Below are 23340 nucleotides of genomic sequence, written 5' to 3' on the forward strand. Positions count from 1 at the left end.
TTATATATACTGTATATGAAGGTACACTTAACATCAGTCAGTCGTTATAATATATTATGATAATGAAGTATTATTTATTGATAAAACTTTAGTAATTAGAATTAAAACGAATTGGTAACTATGTATGAATGCATATTAGTCGTTTTAACTGAACTTAGGACTGGTGGTGGTGCTTTTTTTGGTCATTCAGTTTTTCTGTAAAAAAGATGGGAAAAGCTAACAATAATACTGATAAGATAATAATAATACTACGAATTCTACTAAGAACAATGTAAAACACACTAAGGATTAACGAGCTGCTGGATTCATGAATATTAATAAGGTTGTGTGCGTTCGCTTGAACTGATTTGCTATAATAGGTGAGCGCCAGCCAAAGAGATTGTTGTTTGCGCATTAGCTCCGCCCACTACCGGAGAACTCTGTTCTTAAAAGCTGAAGAATTTCAAAGGAACGTTATTTTGACAGGAAAATACAACAAAGAATATCGTTTACATGTAGCGCGTCAATTCTGCATGGTATATAAAACTCTCTCGCTCTGCGTGCGAGAAAAAAGCAAAGCGATGGCGAGTCGTGCACTTCACACTAGAGTTTACGGTGCGTCAAATACAGGTGCGCTGCGCATCCATTCAGATGAACTGAGAAATATCACAGATCAGTTGACAGAGAGTGAAACTCTGAAGCGCTCAGTCAGAAAGTGTTCGGCGAGTGAAAATATATCTGTGCTAAACTTATACTTAGCCTCCAACTCACACACTGGCGAATTAAAACTGAGAATTTATTAACCAGAGGCTAATATTAGACATCATTTAGTCACCCAGAGTAAAGATTTAGTCACATATGCGAGTGATTTACTCACAATGTAGAGGGTTGTTTAAAAGAAAGTGAAAATTTCAGACTCGGTGTGCAATGACCTTTACTCTTTTCACTTCTATTGACACACATATCGAGTCGCTTCTAAAAGCTGTAAAGCGAGTGAAACTCACCTCGACAACCCCTTCGCTGGAGTCCATCAATAACCGACCTCCGGAAACAGGAAAATCACAACAACATAACGGCATTAATGCTGATGAATCATGTTAGATTGATCTTCGACACACGGTTTTATTAACGAATACCGACCTTCTCCAGCCGTGAGATAGTTAGTGCCAGCTTCTGATCGAGTGCCGTCCTGAAACAGAGCAGGGATTGAAAATGAGCAAAACTGTGTGTTTTAGAAAACAACTAATCGACTAATCAACTAAGAAGCCCTGATTAGGCTGGTTTCAGGTTCACGTGAAACCTGACGTGTTTCACACTGAATAATAAACAAAAAAGTGCCGCAGAAAGGAAACAAATGCAACTACTTCTACCTTTAAATCTTGTCCACATAATGAAACAGTAGTTTCTTGTTGGTCCTTTAATTTAGTTACTTTTCAGCCCCGGATAATCCTAATTATTAAAGGAATAGTTCACCCAAAAATGAAAATTTGATGTTTATCTGCTTACCCCCAGGGCTAAGACTGCAACGGTTGGACTTAAAAATCATCAAATGTGCTCTACTGAAGAAACAAAGTCACCTACATCTTGGATGCCCTGGGGGTAAGCAGATAAACATCACATTTTCATTTTTGGGTGAACTATCGCTTTAAGTGCAAATTCACTGGAGGAAGCGTTATTATGGACTCATATTTTGCCCAAAAGCAGTTGTTTGAATTTAAAACATCCTCATGATGGAATTATTTCTTACAAACACAGCTTTTGCTTTCAGAAGATGTTAACTGATGGATTATTGTGATGTTTTTATCAGCTGTTTGGACTCTCAATCTGACGGCACCCATTCGCTGCTGAGCAAGTGATGCAATGTTACTCATCTACGTCTTGGATGGCCTGAGCATGAGTAAGTTTTCTGCAAAGAATATATTAAGCACAAATCTCACCACATCCTGCTGGATCTTCACTCGCACTTGGCTGGCTCTTCGTTTGGCACTTTCTATTCGCTCCTGTAATGAAGGCGAGGGGTTTTGAGACTGTTCCTCCAGAAGGTTCTGCACAGTGAGAGCAGCACACGTCATTAATGATGGGTTCAAACGCGACTCGACTCATGTTCAGAGGAGCACTGATCTGATACCTGCAGCTCTGCCTCCTCCTGCTCCAGCATCTTTCTCAGGATTTCTGTGGCGTGTTTCTGCACCTCGGGGTCCTGCGAATGATGAAAAGCCACATTAAAATGATGAAGGAGTTTACTAATCAGGGCATCTGCTGTATTTCGGCCCAAATTCAATGTTTTCCATTCGATTTGTTTCTGGATTTCATTGTAATGGCTTTATTAAATCTTAATAATCAATTGAACTCATAAAACTTTAACAATTCAACCACAAATTTTAACAGTAGTTGTGCCCTATGAAATATGTTATATATATTCTTTTTATTGTGTTGCTTGTTTTATTTTTTTATTCCATTTTAATTCATACAATTTTTAATAATCAAAAAGAATGAAAGAAAAGATTCATTAAATTCATAAAACTTAATTATAAAAGTTATATTTTAATGGGTTAATTCAACTTTAATAATCAATTGAATTTATAAAACATTAACAACTTAACCATTTATTAACATTTTAACAATAAGAGTACCCTATATTACTTTTTTTCTCCACAAAGTTTTATTTATTTATTTATTTTATTGTTTTCATTTTTTTGATTCCATATTAAGAGATTAAATAAATTCGATTTTAATAATTAACAAGAATTTATTTTCAATGTATTATTTTTAAACTTTAACAACTAAACCATATATTAAAATTTTAACAGCAATCATGAAAGAGTGCGTTTTGAAAAGTGTTATTCATTTCTGAAATTCTGTGTTGTCTGTTTTCAATTTTCTGGATTCTGCGATTTAATGAATAAAAATCAAATGAAATTTGAACAATCCTTTAATTTTTTTGGCAAACAGTGCTACAAAACAGAGTTTAAATTAAATTTAAATAAAAAATTGTGTGATACTCCTTAAAAATAATGTATTATTATTTTTGCTTTGAGAAGCACATTATACTATATAATAGTAATATATCTCTGTCATAATTTCTTCAAGTAAATCCGAACTGTTATTTTAGCCAATTGAGGGCCCTACAGCTGTAAATAACAGTCATTAAAAAGCTTAAAAAAGTGGCACACCTGTAATGGTTTGGGTCCCGTGATTCTCTGAGTCGGGGTGCTGCTTCCTGTGGGAGGTGTTGGTGGAGGAGGCGGGGCTTCACCAGGTGCTGTCTTGTGATTGGGCAAGAGGTCAGTGGGGAGGGGCTGAAGCGGGACGGACGGGACTGAAGGAGGCGGGCCCTGAAGAGTCAACGCCACATACGTCCCAGCTTTCATAGGAAGAGGACACACGTCAGCACTGACAGTCTCCACAACTACAAAAACTAGATGTTAGGGATGGGCGATATCTTATCGTTTGCGATATACCGGTAAAAATTCTCCCCACAATAAGAATTAGTCTTCCCGCGATAATAACGATAAAACCTAGTTGTTGACATATTTCTGTGTGCGACCGTGCAGAGCGGTCGTGAAATTGAGGAGGAGTTTATTTATCGCTAAACGAAGAGCTAGTCTACAGTCTGGAACTGGTTTGGTCAGGGCTGTACAGTGCGACAAAAAAAAACGGTCTGAGCCTTGAATAAATGTACTACAGTAACACAGTTTTGCATGTGTATGAGCCTGTTTACAAACAAAGCTACCATTTATCGACATGCTTTTTCTCCAAATGAACTTCATAACATCAGTTGAGTGTTTGAAATAACTTTGTGATCAGATGTGGTTTCACACTACAGAATGAGGCAGAAATAGTATACAGTGATAAAGTCTAATTGATTAGCGTTGCATTATAAATATACTTCACCCTTATAAAAATACCCAAGATTGCTTGAATAAGACAGATAAACCATATATTGTCGCAATCGTATGTTTATTGTCATCAAGTTTCCTCAGTTAAAATTTCTCTCTCTGCATTTTATTCAGCGATAACTGGATACCTTTGTCCATATTAGGGATTTCCTGGAACGTCATCAGTGCAATTACTTCTGCGATGCATATGTGGAGTTTCTGCAGAAGAGCGCCCTCCGGCATCCAGTTTGAATTAAACAGTCATTACATTACGTGTGTACTCCGTAATGCTCACGACACCAGGGTAAAAATAGGAATGATAATACTTTTCTCTAAAGAAACAGGATTTTGTTTGCCTCTTAGTGGATGCATGAGATTCTCTGAATTATCATCATTGATATCGTTATCGCAATAAATACCAGAAATGATCGTGCTATACTTTTAAGCTCACATCGCCCATCCCTACTAGACGTACAACTACTAAACTCACATTTGATCATCTTCACCACTTCCTGATGAGACATGGACGAAACCAATGGACCATTGACCTGAAAGGCAAACAGAGATGACAAATATGAGGTTAGTTATTAATTAAATTAGCATCACTTTTGTTTTAGAATGGAAAGCGTGTTGTGATCGAGAATGCCTTAATGATCCGGTCTCCTTCCTGAACTCCAGCCTTGACCACCGCTCCACCTGTGAGGACAGAGAAAGCAGGTTTGACTGTGATAGTCCTTTACTGTTTATAAGTACATTACCGTTCAAAAGCACGGCTTTTTTTTGCTCAGCGAGGCTGCATTTATTTAATCAAAACTATAGTAAAAAAGTGAAATATTATTACAATTTAAAATAGCTGTTTTCTATGTTAACATACTTTAAAATGTTTTTTTTTTTTGCTGTGATCAAAGCTGAATTTTTTTAGCATCATTACTTCAGTCTTCAGTGTCACATGATCTTCAGAAAGCACTCTAATATGCTGCTCGAGAAACATTTCTGATTATTATCAATGTTGAACACAGTTGTGCTGCCCAATATTTTTGTGGAAACTGTTATGCATTTTATTTTGTGATGAATAGAAACAGCATTTACTTAAAGAAAAATCTGAGCAATTTAATGCATCCTTGCTGAATAAAAGCATTAACTTCTTTCAAAAACAGAAAAAACTTGGTGCATTTGTTACCTGGCCGAACATTCTGCACTAGTTTGATTCTCTCGCTACAGACGGTGAAACCAAACCCCAGATTGTCTCTTTGCACAACCACACATCTTTGGACTAAACCCGTCCCTATGAAAAACAAACAGAGGAATTTTCAACAAAACCACTTCATTTCTTTCTTGTCATTTGCACATGAGCTTGAGGTGCATTACCTGCGTTGTCTGAGGGGAGATCAGATAGCATCTCCCTCTGCTGACCAGGAGAAGGCCTGCGCTCCGAGTCCCCTAACGTCAAACTGCTCAACCTAAGACAGACAAAAACAATGAGATATCAAACTCAATGCGACAAGAAATGGATAACTAGGGGACCAGGAAGCTGGAGAAAATGACAGAGAACTAGAAAAAAGCAAGGGAATAAGAAGTAGGGAAGGATGCATGCAACATAATTGATGCATGATGCAAAATAAAACTGAAAGTTGGTGAATTTAACGAGATTGAAGACTGAACAAAAAGTAACATTTTTTACAACAGTGCTCGCATTAAAAAAATAGTGGTTGTGTTTTCAATGAGCAACTCAAATACTGATATCTAGCGACAAACAGCTACAAAAATAATATATTTTACACGTTTCTTAAGCTATTGTTACACAATATTTACTATAACTGAAAAAAAAAAACAATAGTAAGCAACAACAACAAAAACAAAACAAAAAAGCATGCATTATCTATAGATTTTAGCCTGGTCTGCCACTAATTATAACACAAAAATAAACCCAGAAAACTCACCAAGCAGCAAAAGGACTAAAAGGAAGCATGAAAGAGAGAAGGAATGCATTACAGTGAGAGAAAAAGAGCGAGAAAAGTAAAGAAAGAGCAAATACTCAACATGAGAGGGACTGTAAAACTGACTGAGAATGTGAAAGACGTGCGAGTGAGTGAGTTTACAGCTCGTGTAACTCCTCCCAAACAAGCACACGGTGGAAGAGGCTTGTGTGATTGACAGCTCAAAAACATGTTTAATAAACATCATTACTCAACCGCACGACGATTAGCACCGGAAACCTGTGGTTAATGACTGACAGATGTCTTGTGCTGGGTTTGACTCATACCTGGAGTCACATGACACAAACAGGAAGTGGACGCACAGTGGACGGGAAAGAGAGATAAAGATCTTGAGACAGAACAAGACACACACAGACAGAAACACACGTGGACACGAATATATGAAGTGATCAGACTTCTGATGGATCAGCGACTCAAGCACAAACACACAGCTGTAACAGAAACTGATGCACCGAGAGCGTAAAAATAGCAACGAGGAAACTAAGGCACACTGGACGAATGGAAAAGCCTGTATTGTTAGACAGAGGACACGACGAGACATTGATCTGAACCTAATGTTACCCTTGCGAGCACATGAAAACTAGCTTGTGTATTCAATGTAAACAATCATTGTGTTTCTGTACTTGCTTCTATCAGCTAAGTGCAGGTAAAAAGTAAAAACTACAGTAAAATCTGGAAAATAGAGTAGAGGTTCAATAACTGCGATAATCGCACATTTCTACTCCAATATCAGGTCTACCGATAAATCTGGTAACTTTTTATTTATTTAGTCAGTCACACTTAAACTAGCGTTCTCAATAAAAGGTAAAGACCTACTGAGTGTTTAAAATCGCTTGCATGTGATACAATAGCTAGGCATGTGTGTTATTCTGCACGGAGCGGTGATCAGCCCAATACTTCAAATTCACTGCAGAGCCCATTTTTATTGGACTCTAAATTACTTGTTTGGCGGATAAAGCATTTCTACAGCGTTATTGGAAACAGAAAAGAGCTGCTTTTACGTGATGCTGCATCCACTGCATAAATGATGCACGAATGCACCGCACAACTGCATTTGTGTCATAGGCTAATGTCACGAATTGCAGACACTAGTTTAGACAAATCTCTGGTGCTTTTTTAAAAAGAATCAAATGCGTGGATCGGGGGCATGCTCCACACAAGAGTTTCTTTTAAAGATATTTGCTTTACATTCTCATTTGTAGTTAAAGGTTTTTTTTTTTAACCTTATATGTCCAAAACTGTCATTTTTAACAAAATAAATAAATAAAATCAAAATAACATCTTGTTGCAACATTTTACAAAAATCAAGATTTAATATATTTGGTCAAAATCCCATGTTATAAATGATGAAGTGCTATTCAAGACAATATGTGACCCTGCACCACAAAACCAGTCTTAAGTGTCAATTTTTCTGAATAAAAAGCTTTCCATTGATGTATGGTTTGTTAGGATCGGACAATATTTGGCTGAGATACAACTATTTGAAAATCTGGAATCTGAGGGTGCAAAAAAATCTAAATATTGAGAAAATCATCTTTAAAGTTGTCCAAATGAAGTTCTTAGCAATGCATATTACTAATCAAAAATTAAGTTTTGATATATTTACGGTAGGAAATGTACAAAATATCTTCATGGAACATGATCTTTACTTAATATCCTAATGATTTTTGGCATAAAAGAAAAATGGATCATTTTGACCCATACTATGTATTTTTGGCTAAAAATAATAAAAAGAAAAACAAATAGATAGAATACAAAAAGATCAGAGAAGCTAGTGTTAGTTTTTTTTTAACATTTACTCAGATTATAAGTTGTTTACTATCCATTCACAATTATGTCATTAGATTTCAAAAGCTGACACATTTGCCAACTCATTATTTTATGAGAGATGGTATTTAAATATCGTATATTTTGTTGATCAATTAATAGATGACAATGGTCAGCTTTATCCCTTTTCAGAATTTTCCAGGAAATTTGATTTTGGAGCTTCGCTAAAAGAAAATAACATATATTATATAATATATAATATTAACACGTGTGATATCATTTTCTTTTATTATAACTCTAATTCCCGTATTCAATATACTGATAATCTTTTTATTATACTTTGTATTATACTAAGAACCCACTACTGTCAATTTCTCTGGTCGATTATAATTATCTTGTTTTGTCTTTGATTGGACATAAAAAAAAAACATTCAAAAGTCAAAAATTGCTCTCAATGTTTAACCTCGTATAAATAATAAGTTATTTATTTTTTTAGTATGTTTATTTATTTTACTTTCTTCCTTGTATTATTCTTGAAATATTTTGCACCTCTAGTGTTCTTGATATTGTACTTGTTATAAAAAGTATTTTGACTTTAATAATAAAAAATACAATTATAATAAAAAGCCGTGCTACGCCGCTCAACCAATCAGATTCGAGGACCGATTGTATAAAGTAACGTTACTAATACTAGCTAAGATTACGAATGAGTAAATAATACTACCAATAATGCATGGTGTTATTGAAACCGTGAGTGATCGCTAGGTTTCCGTCTCATATAGCAGAAATAAAACAACGATTAAAATGTCACTGTGTATCGCTTTAAGAAAACAGTCTCAGCTGTCCAGTGTGGAGAGCCGAAGACTCATGGCTGCAAACTCTCCGAGCTCTGTCTGTGTATTTGTGAAGTGATTGTATCAGTCTGAGATCATGTCAGCAGTGTGGGGTTAGTTATATTTCCTCTCTCCACTCTTTTGGGGGAAACGCAGTGGTCCTCCTCACCAGCATCGTCCCATTTAATAAACAAACTCCAAATATCCACATAAACCCAGTGAAAACACATACTTCAGTATTTGGTCGTGTCATAACAACTAACGTTACTCTCATGCGGGATCAATACGCCGCATTTCTGCATTATCTCTGGAGTCCAGAGCAAAGATTCCCGAGGACTGAATCATCTTCACACGTTAGGGTCGATTTAAAAACACTATTGTCCGGATTTTGGCGATTTGCACGCGCGCGTTTGGTGGCCAGCGAGATGCATTTGATCCGTGGACGCTTCAACCCTCGCGTCTCTCGATGCATGGATGTTTAAAGTTGATATTGCGTCCCAAAGTGTGTGATCTGGAGGTCTTTAAGCGTACTGTTATCCCAATGTAAACAGACTCGCGCTCGTCCTCTATCGGTTGGATTTCGGTACTGCACGAAAAAAAAAAATCACATTTAAAGGCAGGGTAAGCGATTTGTGGTAGCCAATGTTGATATTTGAAATCATCAAAACAAACACGCCCCTACCCCAAAAGGGTCTCGCCCCTATTTTGATAGCTCCGCCCCACACATATATACGCAACCCAGGCAACGATTAGTTCTGTGAAACAAAGCAAAACCAGTGTTACACCGTGTCTACGGACGTGAGCGGTGCGGCGCAACAAATCCCCGACAGAAAACTGCTGCCGGGTTCTATTTATGACGTGCTGACACAAATTTCAAATGGTTTTCAACGGTCGTTTGATCGCGTCCAGTGTAGGCAGACTTTAGCTGTTGTAGACACGGTGTTACTCACCTATCGAGAAGAAACAAAGCAACCTCGGCGTCCGATCGCAGGCCTTCTGCTCCTTGAGTTCTCTCCAGTGCTGGAAAGCTGATCCGATATTTACACGGGTCCTACTTCTTGCCTTATTGTTCCGCAGACGTTTTCCTCTTGTTTTTTATCCACCATCTCTATCTTTCTGTCACTCAGCTAATGTCTGTCCTGTGTGTTGCGTTAGCTATCTTTAATAACGAGCCAGAAACCCACGTAATGCTCACGTTCAGAACTTTACTCAGGAACTCACGTCATACCCCAGTGTTCCCCTTTTAGCCCCCGGACAGCATCAACATTACACAGAAGGTTCCCTTTATACAACACGCATGAAATCAAAATGGACTTTATTTACTTTACTAGAGCACATTGCTAGTCTTGATGTAAACAATTAATCTGTGCAAGTTAATCCGCTGAAAAAAATTGTTTGTCTTCATAATTATGAATCAAAAACTCCTTCGCAGTCTTCCAACATCTGCGACATACGACGCTGAAAATGCTCTGGGGCCGAGGAGATACCGAATGGTAGACGATTGAACGCATACCTTCCGTATGGGGTGATGAATGTCGCCAAGAGTGAGCTTTCCTCCGACAACGGAATTTGCCAAAAGCCAGAAGTAGTGTCCAGCTTTGTAAATACTTTAGCCCCAGCAAGCATTGCGAGTGTCTGATCAACAGCTGGGAGGATGTGACGTTCTCTCGGCACCCACTTATTTAGGTGTGTCAAATCCACACACAGCCGAATCTTCCCTTGGGCCTTGGGCACCACCACCATGCCCGCACACCATGGGGTGGGCTGAGTCACTTTAGAAATCACTCCCATCTCTTCCATGCGTTTTAACTCCACTCTCACCTTTTCTCTCATCGGCAGGGGCACCCGGCGTGGAGAAGATAAAGCATATGGGACAGCCGCTGGCTCCAACTCGATTTTATATGGCTCCTTTAATTTTCCTAAGCCTGAGAACACAGATGGGTATTTGGCTATAATGTCCTCCTGTTGCTCTTGCACAGTGTGGAGACGCTGTATGAGTGTGAGGGCTTCGATCGCAGGGAGCCCTAATAAGGGCTTCGACAGTCCAACAACTACGTCTGTACAAGGTATGTCTGTATCATTTGTTTTCCTATTTTCTTTTGGGTTAGTCTGTGTTTGCATTGGTCTTATGTTTGTATTTTTTTTGTGTTTGCATTGGTCTTATGTTTGTATTTTTTTGTTGTTGTAGACAGCTAGGACGCTTCTGACTGAGGAATGCGCCTCATTTACATAAATACGCTTTTGTGAAAATACTGCGCTAGATTTATATGTTGTGCGCGCATTGCGTGCGTTTTGAAACATCTGGCATCTTCTAAACGCTTATTAAGCGCATTCAAAAGTTCTAGAATTCTGTTAAATGCGTTGAGTTCAGAGTTCGAAACGTTTGGTTTCTCCGAACCCCACGTTCACCATTGCGTTAATCTCAACCTCATCCGACCCATAAAACACGACAACCACACCCTCCACCACATCCGTTAGCCGCTAGAAAGATGGAGGAAGGACATGCTGAGGTACAAGTTTAGCCCAGTATATAGGGTATGTAATTAAATAAAATAACAGAGGCGTAATATATAGTTTAAGTCTGCCCCAACGGCTTAAAAAAAAAAAAACTCTATTAGAGATGATGTTTTTGTTTGCTGGCTCCGCTTGTGTCAAAAATAGGTAGTAGCTAATGTGGAGGAAGTGACCCGTAGTTGAGTCACTTCTGCTGATATGGGTTTGTTAGATACGTGGTGTTACCTCATAGGGTTACATGCTAGTCAAAAAGTAGCTTAAATTGGGACATCATGTGTGAATTCCCGAACTCTATATTCTAACTCTATAGACCAATTCAGAGTAGACGTCACAGTTACGTCACTTGAAGCTGCGCGCGCATAGTGGTTGCAGAAAAACACTGGGAACAAGTGGAGATAAATGGGTAAAATCCATGGAATAAAAGAAAAATATATTTTTGTGCCTTTTGATGTCAAGATCGGAATGCAAATAATTTTTATAGAATACTGTCATCAAAGACGCCATTTGAAGCTAAACGCAGACGTTTAAATGGACATAAGGCTATCTCTCCCGGGTTTTCTGCAACCATGATGCGCGCGCATCCTGAATGTTTACAAACCGATAATTGGTCTATAGCTTAGATCTTAAAGAAACAGTACACCCAAAAATGAAAAAAACGAGAAAAAAAGAACTGTCGTCATTCCAAACCCAACCCCATGTTTACTCTGCTTTAAAAAGGAGATCTTAGGCAGAATAAACCCTAACCCTAAATTTAAATTGCTGTTTGCTGTATTGTGAATCAGATTTGAGAGTTATGGTAGAGGGGAAAAGCACACAATTAACTTACAATCCCACATAGTAATTTATAGTAAATACTATAGTGTTTTTGAACCATACTATAGTAAAGTGTATTATACTGTATATATTATAGTATTTACAACACTTCTGAATGCTACAGCATACTGTAGTATTAACTATAGTGAACTGATAAACTGTAGTATACTTTAGTTTTTACTACAGTAAACTGTAGTGTATTGTAGTATAATATACCCTATAGTTGTGTAGAAAACTTTAGGTAAATACATTTGTTTATATTACTATAGTTGTTATATTACCACATCAACTACAGAATTACCACGACAAATTAATTCAAGTACTTTACTATAGTATGGTTCAAAAACACTATAGTATTTACTGCAAATTACTATAGTATTTTTTTTCATGTGGGATGAAATGTTGGTGCTTTACAGCCATGTTCCATTTGTTGTCATTGTATGTAAGAGAGCAGGCTGGACATTATGGTGTGGAATGTGCTGTTCTCATTGAATCGAAATGATTATTAAAAATCTATAGTTAAAGTTGTCATCTTTGATGTGAACAACACTTAATTCCTAATGTGTTCCACAGAAGAAAGTTGGAGGAGTTAGAAACAGTATTGATAGAGTTTTCATTAATGTATAAACTGCTGCTTAAAAAGCGATCATGAACATTAAATCAGAGAAAAAGTGTGTTAGACACATTTCTTGTGTTGCTTCCCTGAGCTACATTTAAAGGGATAGTTCACCAAAAATTGTGTCATCATTTACTCACCTTCAAGTTGTTTCAAGACAATTTGAATAATGTTGGTAAACAAAGAGTTGCTGGTAGCCATGACTACTGTGGAAGCCAATGGCCTACCAGCAATTATTTGGTTACCAACATTTTTCAAAATATCTTCTTTTGAAGAAAGAAATTCCTACATGTTTGGTACAACACGGGGTGAGAAAATGATGCCAAATTTTTGTTTTTGGGTGACCTGCCTCTTTAAAACCAGTCTGGGGATTGAGTGCATATCTATAACATTTTTTTGGGGATCAGTACTTAACGGTTACGCAACCAAGGCATGAATGCAATACAATGCACACTTTAGTCAATGCAGTGCAGGAAACAGGCCACACAGTTCCTCCTAAAAGCGTCGAACCTCCTAAATGGGCCACATGTTCACACAAACAGGGCTGAAGTGCTTCTCTCGAGCATGTGGTCTTTGTAACACGATCAGTGATTGAAGCTTGTCAGATTTCTCAGCTAATGGCATGCTTTGTTGACGTTATTTTTGTTTTCTTTGCGCGCAAAATGTATTCTCATAGCGTCATAAAATTTAAATTTGCCATTAACGAATAAACTGTTGCTTAAAAAGTGATCATGTGCATTAAATTAAAAGTGTGTTAAGTAGTATGAGACACGTGTTTCTTGGGTTGTTTCCCTGAGCTACATTAAAGGGATAGTTCACCCAAAATGTCATAATTTACTCACCTTTACTCAAGTTGTTTCAAGACAATTTGAATAATGTTGGTAACCAAACAGTTGCTGGTCGCCATGACTTCCAAAAAAATACCATGGAAGTCCATGGCCTACCAGCAACTGTTAACATTCTTCAAAATATCTTGAATTCAGCAGAATGTAGAAACATGTGAAATTCCTACATGTTTGATACAACACAGCGGTGAGTAAATCATGCCAAATTTCTCTTTAAAACCACTCTGGGAATGAGTGCATATCTATCTTTTTTTTTTGGATCAGTACTTAACGGTTACGCAACCCATGCATGAATGCAATACAATGCACACTTTAGTAAAGCCAGTGCAGTGCAGGAAACAGACCACACTAAAAGTGTCAAACCTCCGTAACAGGCGAAACTCTAAAAAATGCTGGGTTGTTTCAACCCAACTTTGGGTCAAATATGGACTAACCTAACCGTTGGGTTAAATTTTTACATTAAATTTTTAACCCAAATGTTGGGTTTTTCTCAATTGCATGTGGTCTTTGTAACACGATCATTGATTGGAGCATGTCAAATCTCTCAGCCAATGGCATGCTTTGTTGATACAGATGGTCCATCTGCCTCTCTTTTTGTCCTTTGCAGAGTCACCAGAAGGACACACATTGCACACCTTTGACGTCCAAAAGCTTCTCCAATCATGCCTCTGGTGGTCTTGAAGTCCTCCCGCCTCACGTGGGTGCGTTTGGCCGCTCTAGTGTTCACTTGTGTGGCGTTTAGCGTGGCGGCCCACGGAGGGGCGGTCAGCGGCGGCATGTACGATTGGAGCATCTTCTGCTGGGCTTTCAGCTTCGCCGGGACCCTGCTGGTTTTGGTGGTGGAGCTCATGGGTCTCCAGTCTCGCGCCCCTGTGTCCTGGAACAACTTCCCTATTACTTTCGCCTGCTACGCTTCGCTTCTTTGCCTGTCGGCGTCCATCATCTTCCCGCTCTACTTCCTGAAGGGCGAAACGAGGCGCGACGAGGCGCGAGACCACCGGATCGCCTCCTCGGTCTTCTCCTGCCTGGCCACCGTGGCGTATTTCGTCGAAGTGAGTCTGACGCGAGCGCAACCGGGCGAAGTCGCCGGGTACATGGCTACGGTTCCAGGCCTGCTTAAGGTTTGCGAGACCTTCGTGGCCAGCGTCATATTCGCGTTTGTCAGCGACCCCGTCTCTTACGACGGTCACTCAGCTCTGAAGTGGTGCATGGCCGTCTACTGCATCTGCTTCGTGATTTCGGCGGCCATCGTGGTCATGTGCGTCGGTGAATGCACCGGGTTCCTGCCGTTCCCGTTCGCACGCTTCCTTTCCGCCTACGCCCTGCTGGCGGTCGCCATGTACCTCACCGCCACCATCATTTGGCCAATCTTCAAGTTCGACAGCCGTCATTCGGGGAGCTCAAGCCGACCACCCATCTGCCAATACAGTCATGGTTTGTGTTGGTGGGATAAACTGGTGGCCGTGGCTGTTCTCACCGCTCTCAACTTCCTGATCTACCTGGCGGATCTGGTGTATTCTGCCCGATTGGTGTTTGTCACGGCGTGAGAGAGCAAATGGTTGTCTTTTCGCTGACACTGAGGAAATCTTTGAAAGCTAAAGATTTTTTGCAGACTGTGCTTCAATGAGTTTGAGCTTTTATTCCAAGTTTCTGGAGGAGGAGGAGGAGGAGGAGGAAAATGTTCAGTGAATAATGGTGCGTTCAAGTCAGAAAGATTGTATTTATGAGTTTAACACACATGAACGCAACCACAAAGAGTGGGAAACAGTATTATTTTAGTCTCGTTGATATATAAACATTACATTAGAAATATTGCCTTGGCAGCTAGCTGAAATTAAATAAGTTTAAGTTGTTTTTTTTTCTATTTAAGTTTAGTGTAAGATTTGGTTAACAATATTTTTTAAGCAGGATTTTTTTAAGCCTTGCGTTTCCGACATGGCGGACGCAACAGATGCAATATCTGTTTTGATGATAAATTTGTTGAAATAAATTCATTTATTTTTTATTTGTACACTAAAACTAGTCAAGTTGCATGAACAAAATACAATAGTATTGTTCATTTATGATATAATATGTAACAATTTAGCTTACAGCACTTGGGAATTGAATAAGCAAAAACACAAGTAATGCACATTCTTTATTCATCATTTTGTAGAAGTAGAGTTGTTTTTCATAGAAAAGGTACATCACCATCTTGCCAAGTGATTTGAATGCACCTGACATCATAATTACGATTCCCAGCTCATAAATACGAACTCCCCAGGAGGACTTGAACGTACCATTGATTGTATTTTTAATGTGATTAGTGCATTTTCTAATTGTGCCGCTGCTTGCCTTATCGCGTCCACGTCGCTGTGTTGAACTACTGTACATTTTTCTGCTGTTTTATGTGACTTGAAGTGTATGCTTGTCACATGCAAGCATTATGGAAGGTGGAAGGCGCCAAAAGTATTTAAACGGAACGCGTGGAATTTTTCTGTGGAATTTGAACGTGCAACTGTTTGTCCGCATTTACATGGTAATTTTGAATGTGTTTCTTTTGCATGTGTAGACACACACATTCTGGCCATGTTATAATGTCTGATGTTTGCATACCAGTGTAAAAACATCATGTTCATGAAAAAACATGATGTCTGATGTTTGTATATCATCGTGGGATATATGCAAATATAATCTCAAATACAGCAATTTCATTGGCTGTTGTGCATGTTGTAGCGTTAATGCGGACAAACAGTGCATGATGACACAATCAAATTTCACGCATTCCTTTTAAATACTTTTGACCCCTTCTGCCTTCCATAAAGTGTTATCATTGACACGTTTCATCACAGTAGCATTTCAGCCAGGTCTGTGTTATAATAAAAGTGACCAATTCCAGAGCAAACCATTTTTATATCATTTTCTATAATTCTGTCAAATGTTTCAAGAACAAATAAAGTTTCACTGTGATATGTAAACAAGTTTGTATTCTAATTTACACTTTGTTTATTGGTTTTCATTGATATATTTGTGAAAGTATGTGTTTCAAGAAGCTAAGGCATCATTTATCAGAAAATTCAAAAGCTATTTATTTTCCTATTTTCATATTATCTTGCAGCTTATGATCTTCTAGTAAAGTACATGAATATGACTGTCCACAAGCTTCCATAATGAAATATCAGTAAAGGGTTTAATTGATAGAGTATTTATAATAAAGAAATTTAATTTATGTTTACTATAAAGAGATCATCAACTTTTATTCATTGACTTATAGAGAGGTGTTCATTCAGACCATAAATTATCAAGCAAAGTCACATCATTTTGAATGTGTTTTAGAAAAGATATGCTTTTTCTTTAAACACCTTTAAGCTTTACAGAAAATGGCCTAGGTGTGATTTTTTTTCACTGAAAAAATGCTACTTGTTTATCTGAATTCATCATGTCTTTACATCAAACGTCATTACTTATCAAGATATTGTGCATTTACATTTTCAGAATAATTTGATGATTTCACTTGATTAAATTCAATTAGAAGCTTTGGTTGTGAAAAAGATGACTAATATTCTTTTGAAGGTTATGACGGTTCCCTCTTTTGAAAACTAGGTTTGTACCTGTGTGTATTTTTAAATTTAATTGCATATTTTCTTGTGATCATCCGTAAGAAAGCTAGGCTAAATGTAGAGACGTCAGTTGGGTGTGTTATTCATAAAGAGCAGCAACATTCGCTCCACCCTGCAGCCTTGTTAGTTTACAGGATCTCCAGAGAAAACCGTGATGAATGTGTGACGTAAGAAACATCAAGATGGGTCATGGGAATTATCTTTCTAAATATGATAACGTGAGATTCTGAAGTAGCCTAACAATAGCAAATGTTGCCGTACTGACATGACAATATACCTGTTTTAAGGACTTCAGGCCTTGAACTTCAATGCTAGAACACGGTAAAGGTAATGTGAATCATTTATACTTCAGCGTTTTCTATTCTGCTAATAATAGAGTTTGACTTGGTTTATCAGCTGTTTATCTCAGGAAGACTTGTGTAGCTCTGATTCTGAAGGAATTTGCTGTGAAGATGAGATTGTGACGTGAAGTAGGAGGCGTGTGAAAGCGTATGGTCGCTCTGGTAATTCCTGTAACTCATCTGTAGTGTCTGTGACTCATTTAAGGGTGTTTCGAGCAGTGAAACTCTTCAAGCTGTTCACTGATACACATCAAAAGGCCTTTATATTACAGTAGCTTTTTTATTAAATGATCAGATAGAGAACCAGGAACCATGACTGGATGAGATTTGAGATAAAAACATCATGAATACAACGTAATTTTGATGCATTACTGCACCTCAGTTGTACACGGGACATGGGAGGTAAGAAATGATACCATTAATGAAATACCTTTCCTCATGATTCGAGATGATAATTTTGACTTGGAACGATTCCAAGTGTTGCCATATTTAAGATGAAAAGCTACTAGAGTTTTTAACCTTTAGAAGTTCTGATGCTACCAATCTTAAAGGGGCAGTTCACCCCAAAATGAAAATGGTTATCATTTATTAAACCTAAATTTTGATTGAATTGTGATTGTTTCAAAAATATATGACTTTAATTCTGCTGTTGAACATAAATGTTTACATACAATTAAAATCAATGTTGTTTGACCCTCATTGTTCTTCGAAATAACATTTCTTTATGTTCTGCAGAATACAATAGCTTCAATCTGATGCCTTACACCAAAAGATTACTGTAATGCATAGAAGACTTAAGTCTGTAGACCTCACAGTTTATTATGAAAACGGCAATTTATTAGCAATAGCATATTCCCAAATAGTTTATGAGTGTCATGTCATTTTGACTTAAATTTGACTTTTTATGCCATAATCTGATGCTTTTTTGGCATCATTTTGGATTTTCATGTCTGAATTTTTCATAATTATGACTCCATGTCATGCATATTTTTACATAATTATGGCCTTTTGTCATATTTGTCATATTTTAAACTTTTTTTCTCGTAATTCCTCTGTCATCATTACTTATTGTATCATAGTTTGAACATCTCACGATGTTAAAATTGATGATAAGAATATGACTTATGTCATATTTTTACTTTTTATATTATTCAACTTCAATTTCAACTTTTTATCTATCATTTTGACCTACTATGTCAAGTATGACATTTTCATCATTTTGATATCACATAATTTAAATAATCATGACTTAGTATGTCAATACTTTTATGGCATATATTTATGTCAACATTATGACATATGTCATAATTTAAACTTTTTATCTCAATTTAATGTTTTATCTCATAATCAAAAGCATGCTTTTTCTCAAGTGGCAAAAATGGACTTCCATATTATGGCTACATTTTCAAGAATGAATATAGATCTGCAGACCTCATTAAAACAGTAAATTCCTTTATTAGCAGCAGCATATTTTTTTCAAATAGCTTCTGACTCTCAGCCTGAGAAAAGGATTGTACTTCTTGGGAAATCCGGAGACGGTAAGAGCAGCGTCGGGAATACGATTCTCAAACAACAAGTCTTCAAGAGCAAAGCTTCGCCTGAATCAGTGACGGCTGAATGTGTCAGCGGAGACCGGAAGGTCCACGGCAAAAAGATCAGCGTTATTGACCCACCTGGACTCTTCGACACCAGTCTGGATGAGGAGAGCATCAAATTTGAGATCATTAGATCTGTGATCGAAAGCTGTCCAGGTCCAGACATGTTCACCATCGTCCTGAAGGTCGAGAGATACATGGGACAAGAAATGGAAGTCGTGGATAAAATCGTTGAGTATTGTGGAGAAGATACCTTCGATCATTCAGTGGTTTTATTAACTCACGGAGAACAGCTAGAAGGTCAAACCATCGAGGAATTTGTCAAGATGAGTCCAAAGCTACAGGAGCTTGTTGATAAATGTGGAGGCCACTGTCACGTCATCGACAGCAAATACTGGAAAAAACGGCAAATGGGATACAGGAGCAACAGAGTCCAGGTGAAAAACCTGCTGGAGACCATCGAGCAGAAGCTGAAGGACAATCAGAACAGCTGCTACACCAATGAGCTGCTTCAGATCGTGGAGGAGGAGATGAAGAACATAAACTAGCTCAATAAGTCGCCAGCAGAGAAACAAGAAGCAGCAAAAAAGATCGTGCACAAAAAACTTCTGGTTAAGCTTGTGGGAGTGACCACGGGAACACTAACCGGTGCGTTTCTGGGCATCAGTGTCGCTGTGGCCTCCGTCGTCACTTTACTGAAAGCCGCCAATGTTCCCGGAGTGGTGAAAGCCGGAGCTGCGGGGATTGCGGCAGGAACAGCGGGGATCGTCGCCGTTGGAGTGGCTGGTTCAGGTATCGCTGCAGCTATGGGTGTCGTTGTTGAAGTCGCGGCTTTAGCCGGAGTGATCGGAACTATGAGAATGCCGAAGGTGCGGTGAAAAAGGCAAAGAAACATCAACACAAACTTTTAAAAAAGGAGACGAACGAATGTACTGATCAGGGAACAGGCTAGTTTTTGTTTTTTGTGATCTATGTGTGATTAGCCTATTTAACTCAAAGATGACATGAGTGTTGTTTAAATTATGCACGGGGAGTTAACTCAAGTTAACTCAACTAGCAAAGGACAACTTAAAGGATTAGTTCACTTTCAAATGAAAATTTCCTGATAATTTACTCACCCCCATGTCATTGCCTTCCTCTTTCTGTCTCTCTTCCTGTTTCTTTCTGTAACTCTCTAGAGAAATTATTCAAGACAGCGATATTTCTTCTAAATGTCAGACAAACCCAAAGCTACTCAAGAGGAAACTGGAGACCATACCTTTGTCTGAAGCAATAAGGCTGGTATGCCTGAACTTTAGTGTGTATTAATGCATACCTCTCTGGAATACTTGATTCTGAGTGGTCATTCACTTCAATGTCCTATCTTTGTTTATAAAACAGATAGTTCCTTGATTGTGATTGGCAGAACCTCGCCATTGTAAAATACTCTTTAAACATACACCTCATGACCTCATTACATCTGAAATGAAAATTTGCTGAGAATTTACTCACCCTAAGGTCATCCAAAATCTAGATGAGTTTTTTTTTTTCATCAGAACAGATTTGGAGAAGTTTAGCATTACATCACTTGCTGGATGTAATGGATTCTCTGCAGTGAATGGATTCTGTCAGAATGACAGTCCAAATAGCTGATGAAAACATCACAATGATTCAAAATTAAATGATTAGTTCACTTCCAGAATAAAAATTTCCTGATAATTTCCTCACCCCTATGTCATCCAAGATGTTCATGTCTTTCTTTCTTCAGTCGCAAAGAAATTAAGGTTTTTGAGGAAAACATTCCAGGACTTTTCTTCATATAATGGACTTCAATGGTGGCCAATGGGCTGAAGGTCCGAATTGCAGTTTCAATGCAGCTTCAAAGGGCTCTACATGATCCCAGCCGAGGAATTAAGTGTCTTATCTAGTGAAATGATTGATCATTTTCAAAAAAAGATTATATACTTTTTTAACCACATATGCTCATCTTGCACTAGCTCGACTTCACACATTACATAGACACGTTGGAAAGGTCACGCGTGATGTAGCGGAAGTACCGACCCAGTGTTTAAAAAGCGAAAGTGCAAAGAAAGTAAAATGCCCTTTACAAAAAAAGGTAAAATAACGATGTAGTTGGAGGAGAAAATGAGTTTTTCGCCCTACCCTACCTTTTTGAACTGGAGTACACAGACGAAACCAGAGCTAACCGTGCGTGACCTTTCCAACGTGATTATGTAATGCGTGAATTTGTGGACGCACATCGACGAGCATTTGTGGTTAAAAAGTATATACATTTTTTTTTTTTTTTTTTAGAAAATGACAGATCGTTTCACTAGATAAGACCCTTATTCCTCGTCTGGTATCAGTGTAGAGCCCTTTGAAGCTGCACTGAAACTGTAATTTTGACCTTCAACCGTTTGGTAGCAGTTGAAGTCCACTATAAGGAGTATAATCTTGGAATGTTTTCATCAAAAACCATAATTTATTTTCGACTGAAGAAAGAAAGACGTAAACATCTTGGGTGACATGGGGGTGAGTAAATTATCAGGAAATTTTCATTTGAAAGTGAACTAATCCTTTAGTTCATCTAATGAATAGAAGTCAGTCTACTGAGTCTTAAAAGGTCTGTCTGAGCAACTAAAGATTAGCATTGCTAATCTTTTTTAACAATCCTCTTTCTTTTAGACGTATGTTTATTTTCTAGACAATATGGGTAGTATTTGCCTCTTGAAACTAAAGGCAAACATGTACGCAGATAGACAAATGTATTAAACAAGTTGCAATGAGATGCACATATACAGTACCTCAGCACACTCTTCTCAACCATGGTGAGGATCAACAAATGTTAAATCAGTAAAAATATTAACTCTGATCCACATGACAGCTAACTGACAGTGACAACAGTAACAGCAGCATAAATTAAGCCAGTAAAATTTTAAACAATAATAATATTTTAATAATAATGAACATGAAATGTTATCAAGCTGCAATGCATGCTGGGAACTTGTGCAATATTGTTCATTGTAAAATCGTTAGTTCAGATGACTCAATTTGAAAAGTTGGGAGAACATTTGGATATGTTTTGAACAAAACTTGAGTATCTAAGTAAGGTAAACAAAACAACTGTTGCTAACGACATGTTTAGAGTATTTTTGTTTAGTTCTCTCAAAAAATTCAACTGACTTCTATTAAACTGTTCAGGCTACTTTTTTACATTGGTTAGTAGAACTTTTCGAAAGTTGGAGTTTTTTTACAGTGTGTAGGTTAAATGCTGCTACATTATACTATTTTTAATATAAAGTGTTGGTTTTATTGGTTGCAAATATAATATTAAAGACTGTTATTTATTATTTATAAGGTGCAGTGAAAATATCAACCCAAACGCTTAAAAGGAGAACAGTTGTAGGCTACCGATAAGGAGCAGACCATTTTAGTAATCTAAGATTAAGATAAAATTAAATTATCTAAATCTATTTGTTGTTGCGATGTATGTTTAATGCATAGGATTTGTTTTTAATTCTCTCTATTATATGAGCATACAGTCATTATTTTAGGGTAGAGTGGGGGAACCCCTCCCAATTTTTTTATTATAAATATGGACTGCGTTGACAAAAGTGATGTAGATAGAAGTATTCAGCATGAAGCTTACACTGGTGACGTAGCCTATCTGAGAGAAAACAGATTTCACAGTAAATTATCTAATATTCAGCAGTAAGAAAAAAAAAGTGTAAAGCTTGTTGTTTTGTAGAATCTCACAGTTATGAGAACCTGTAGATGTGGAGTACGTGTTATTTAAGAAAAACAATTATATTTTCAGAATGACACTTTTTTTTTTCAAACATAGTCTGTGGGGTAAAACGCCTCCAGGGGGCATGGCTACTGTCCTGAACATCAAATCCTTTTTTTCATCAAATGTATTCTAACTATTTGGTTGAATAAAAATATTTGGAGGCATGGTTACCGGTTCGCTACTGAATAGATTTTAAAGTTCTGATAGTGGTCTATGTAAGGGATAGTCAACGGCTAGCCATCCATTTAAGGATTTTAAATGCACGACGCAAAGCACGGCTAGCCGTTGATTATCTCGCTTATTCCGTGGTCATTTGCCAAGTTATAGACAAGTTAAAACTACTATTGCTCTTTGCAGCACAATATTTGACCAAATGGGTAAAAATGACAGTTATTTTCGTCAGTCACGGTATAGCGCTAGCATAGAATCTCACAGTTATGAGAACCTGTAGATGTGGAGTACGTGTTATTTAAGAAAAACAATTATATTTTCAGAATGACACTTTTTTTTTTCAAACATAGTCTGTGGGGTAAAACGCCTCCAGGGGGCAATGGCTTAATTACTGCAGTTATTCTGTTCTGAACATCAGATCCTCTGCTTTTCCATCAAATGTATTCTAACTAGTTGGTTGAATACAAATATTTGGACTTTATATTTAAAAAATTACCTAAAATTAGCATCAGGTAGCTAGTTAGCCAGTCAGTTAGCATAAGCTAACAAAAATGTTTCAAATAGGCTATTATAATTTTGTAATTCATAATTATTGATTATATTTTTTTAATTTTAAGATAAAC

The 23340-nt window shown here is 37.6% G+C and overlaps 2 protein-coding genes and 1 pseudogene across 3 annotated transcripts in view; 2 read left to right on the forward strand and 1 right to left on the reverse strand.

The window, feature by feature from the left end:
* Positions 1-10245, reverse strand: part of LOC107702752 (rho guanine nucleotide exchange factor 11-like) — a 48047-nt gene extending 37802 nt beyond the window's left edge. Inside the window, 10 exon segments of the mRNA XM_016505165.1 lie at positions 984-1021; positions 1120-1168; positions 1917-2024; positions 2108-2179; positions 3153-3343; positions 4348-4405; positions 4504-4553; positions 5038-5142; positions 5226-5317; positions 10160-10245. Of these exon segments, the coding sequence (XP_016360651.1) occupies positions 984-1021; positions 1120-1168; positions 1917-2024; positions 2108-2179; positions 3153-3343; positions 4348-4405; positions 4504-4553; positions 5038-5142; positions 5226-5317; positions 10160-10245 (849 nt within the window).
* A 264-nt stretch (positions 10246-10509) lies between these two features.
* On the forward strand, positions 10510-15069 carry myadma (myeloid associated differentiation marker a). Of its 2 annotated transcripts, none has more exons than XM_016505183.1 (2): positions 10510-10520; positions 13850-15069. In XM_016505183.1, the coding sequence occupies exon 2, from the start codon at positions 13905-13907 to the stop codon at positions 14787-14789; it is 885 nt and encodes a 294-aa protein (XP_016360669.1). In that variant the 5' UTR covers positions 10510-10520; positions 13850-13904; the 3' UTR covers positions 14790-15069. The 2 variants fall into 2 exon arrangements, with proteins under 2 accessions (XP_016360669.1, XP_016360671.1); XM_016505185.1 differs by lacking the exon at positions 10510-10520 and adding an exon at positions 10944-10964.
* A 2508-nt stretch (positions 15070-17577) lies between these two features.
* Positions 17578-19655, forward strand: LOC107702753 (GTPase IMAP family member 4-like; annotated as a pseudogene).
* The last annotated feature ends 3685 nt before the right edge of the window (positions 19656-23340 follow it).

Source organism: Sinocyclocheilus anshuiensis, unplaced genomic scaffold, assembly GCF_001515605.1.
Source record: "Sinocyclocheilus anshuiensis isolate Anshui unplaced genomic scaffold, SAMN03320099.WGS_v1.1 scaffold919, whole genome shotgun sequence".
NCBI classification, from domain to species: domain Eukaryota; kingdom Metazoa; phylum Chordata; class Actinopteri; order Cypriniformes; family Cyprinidae; genus Sinocyclocheilus; species Sinocyclocheilus anshuiensis.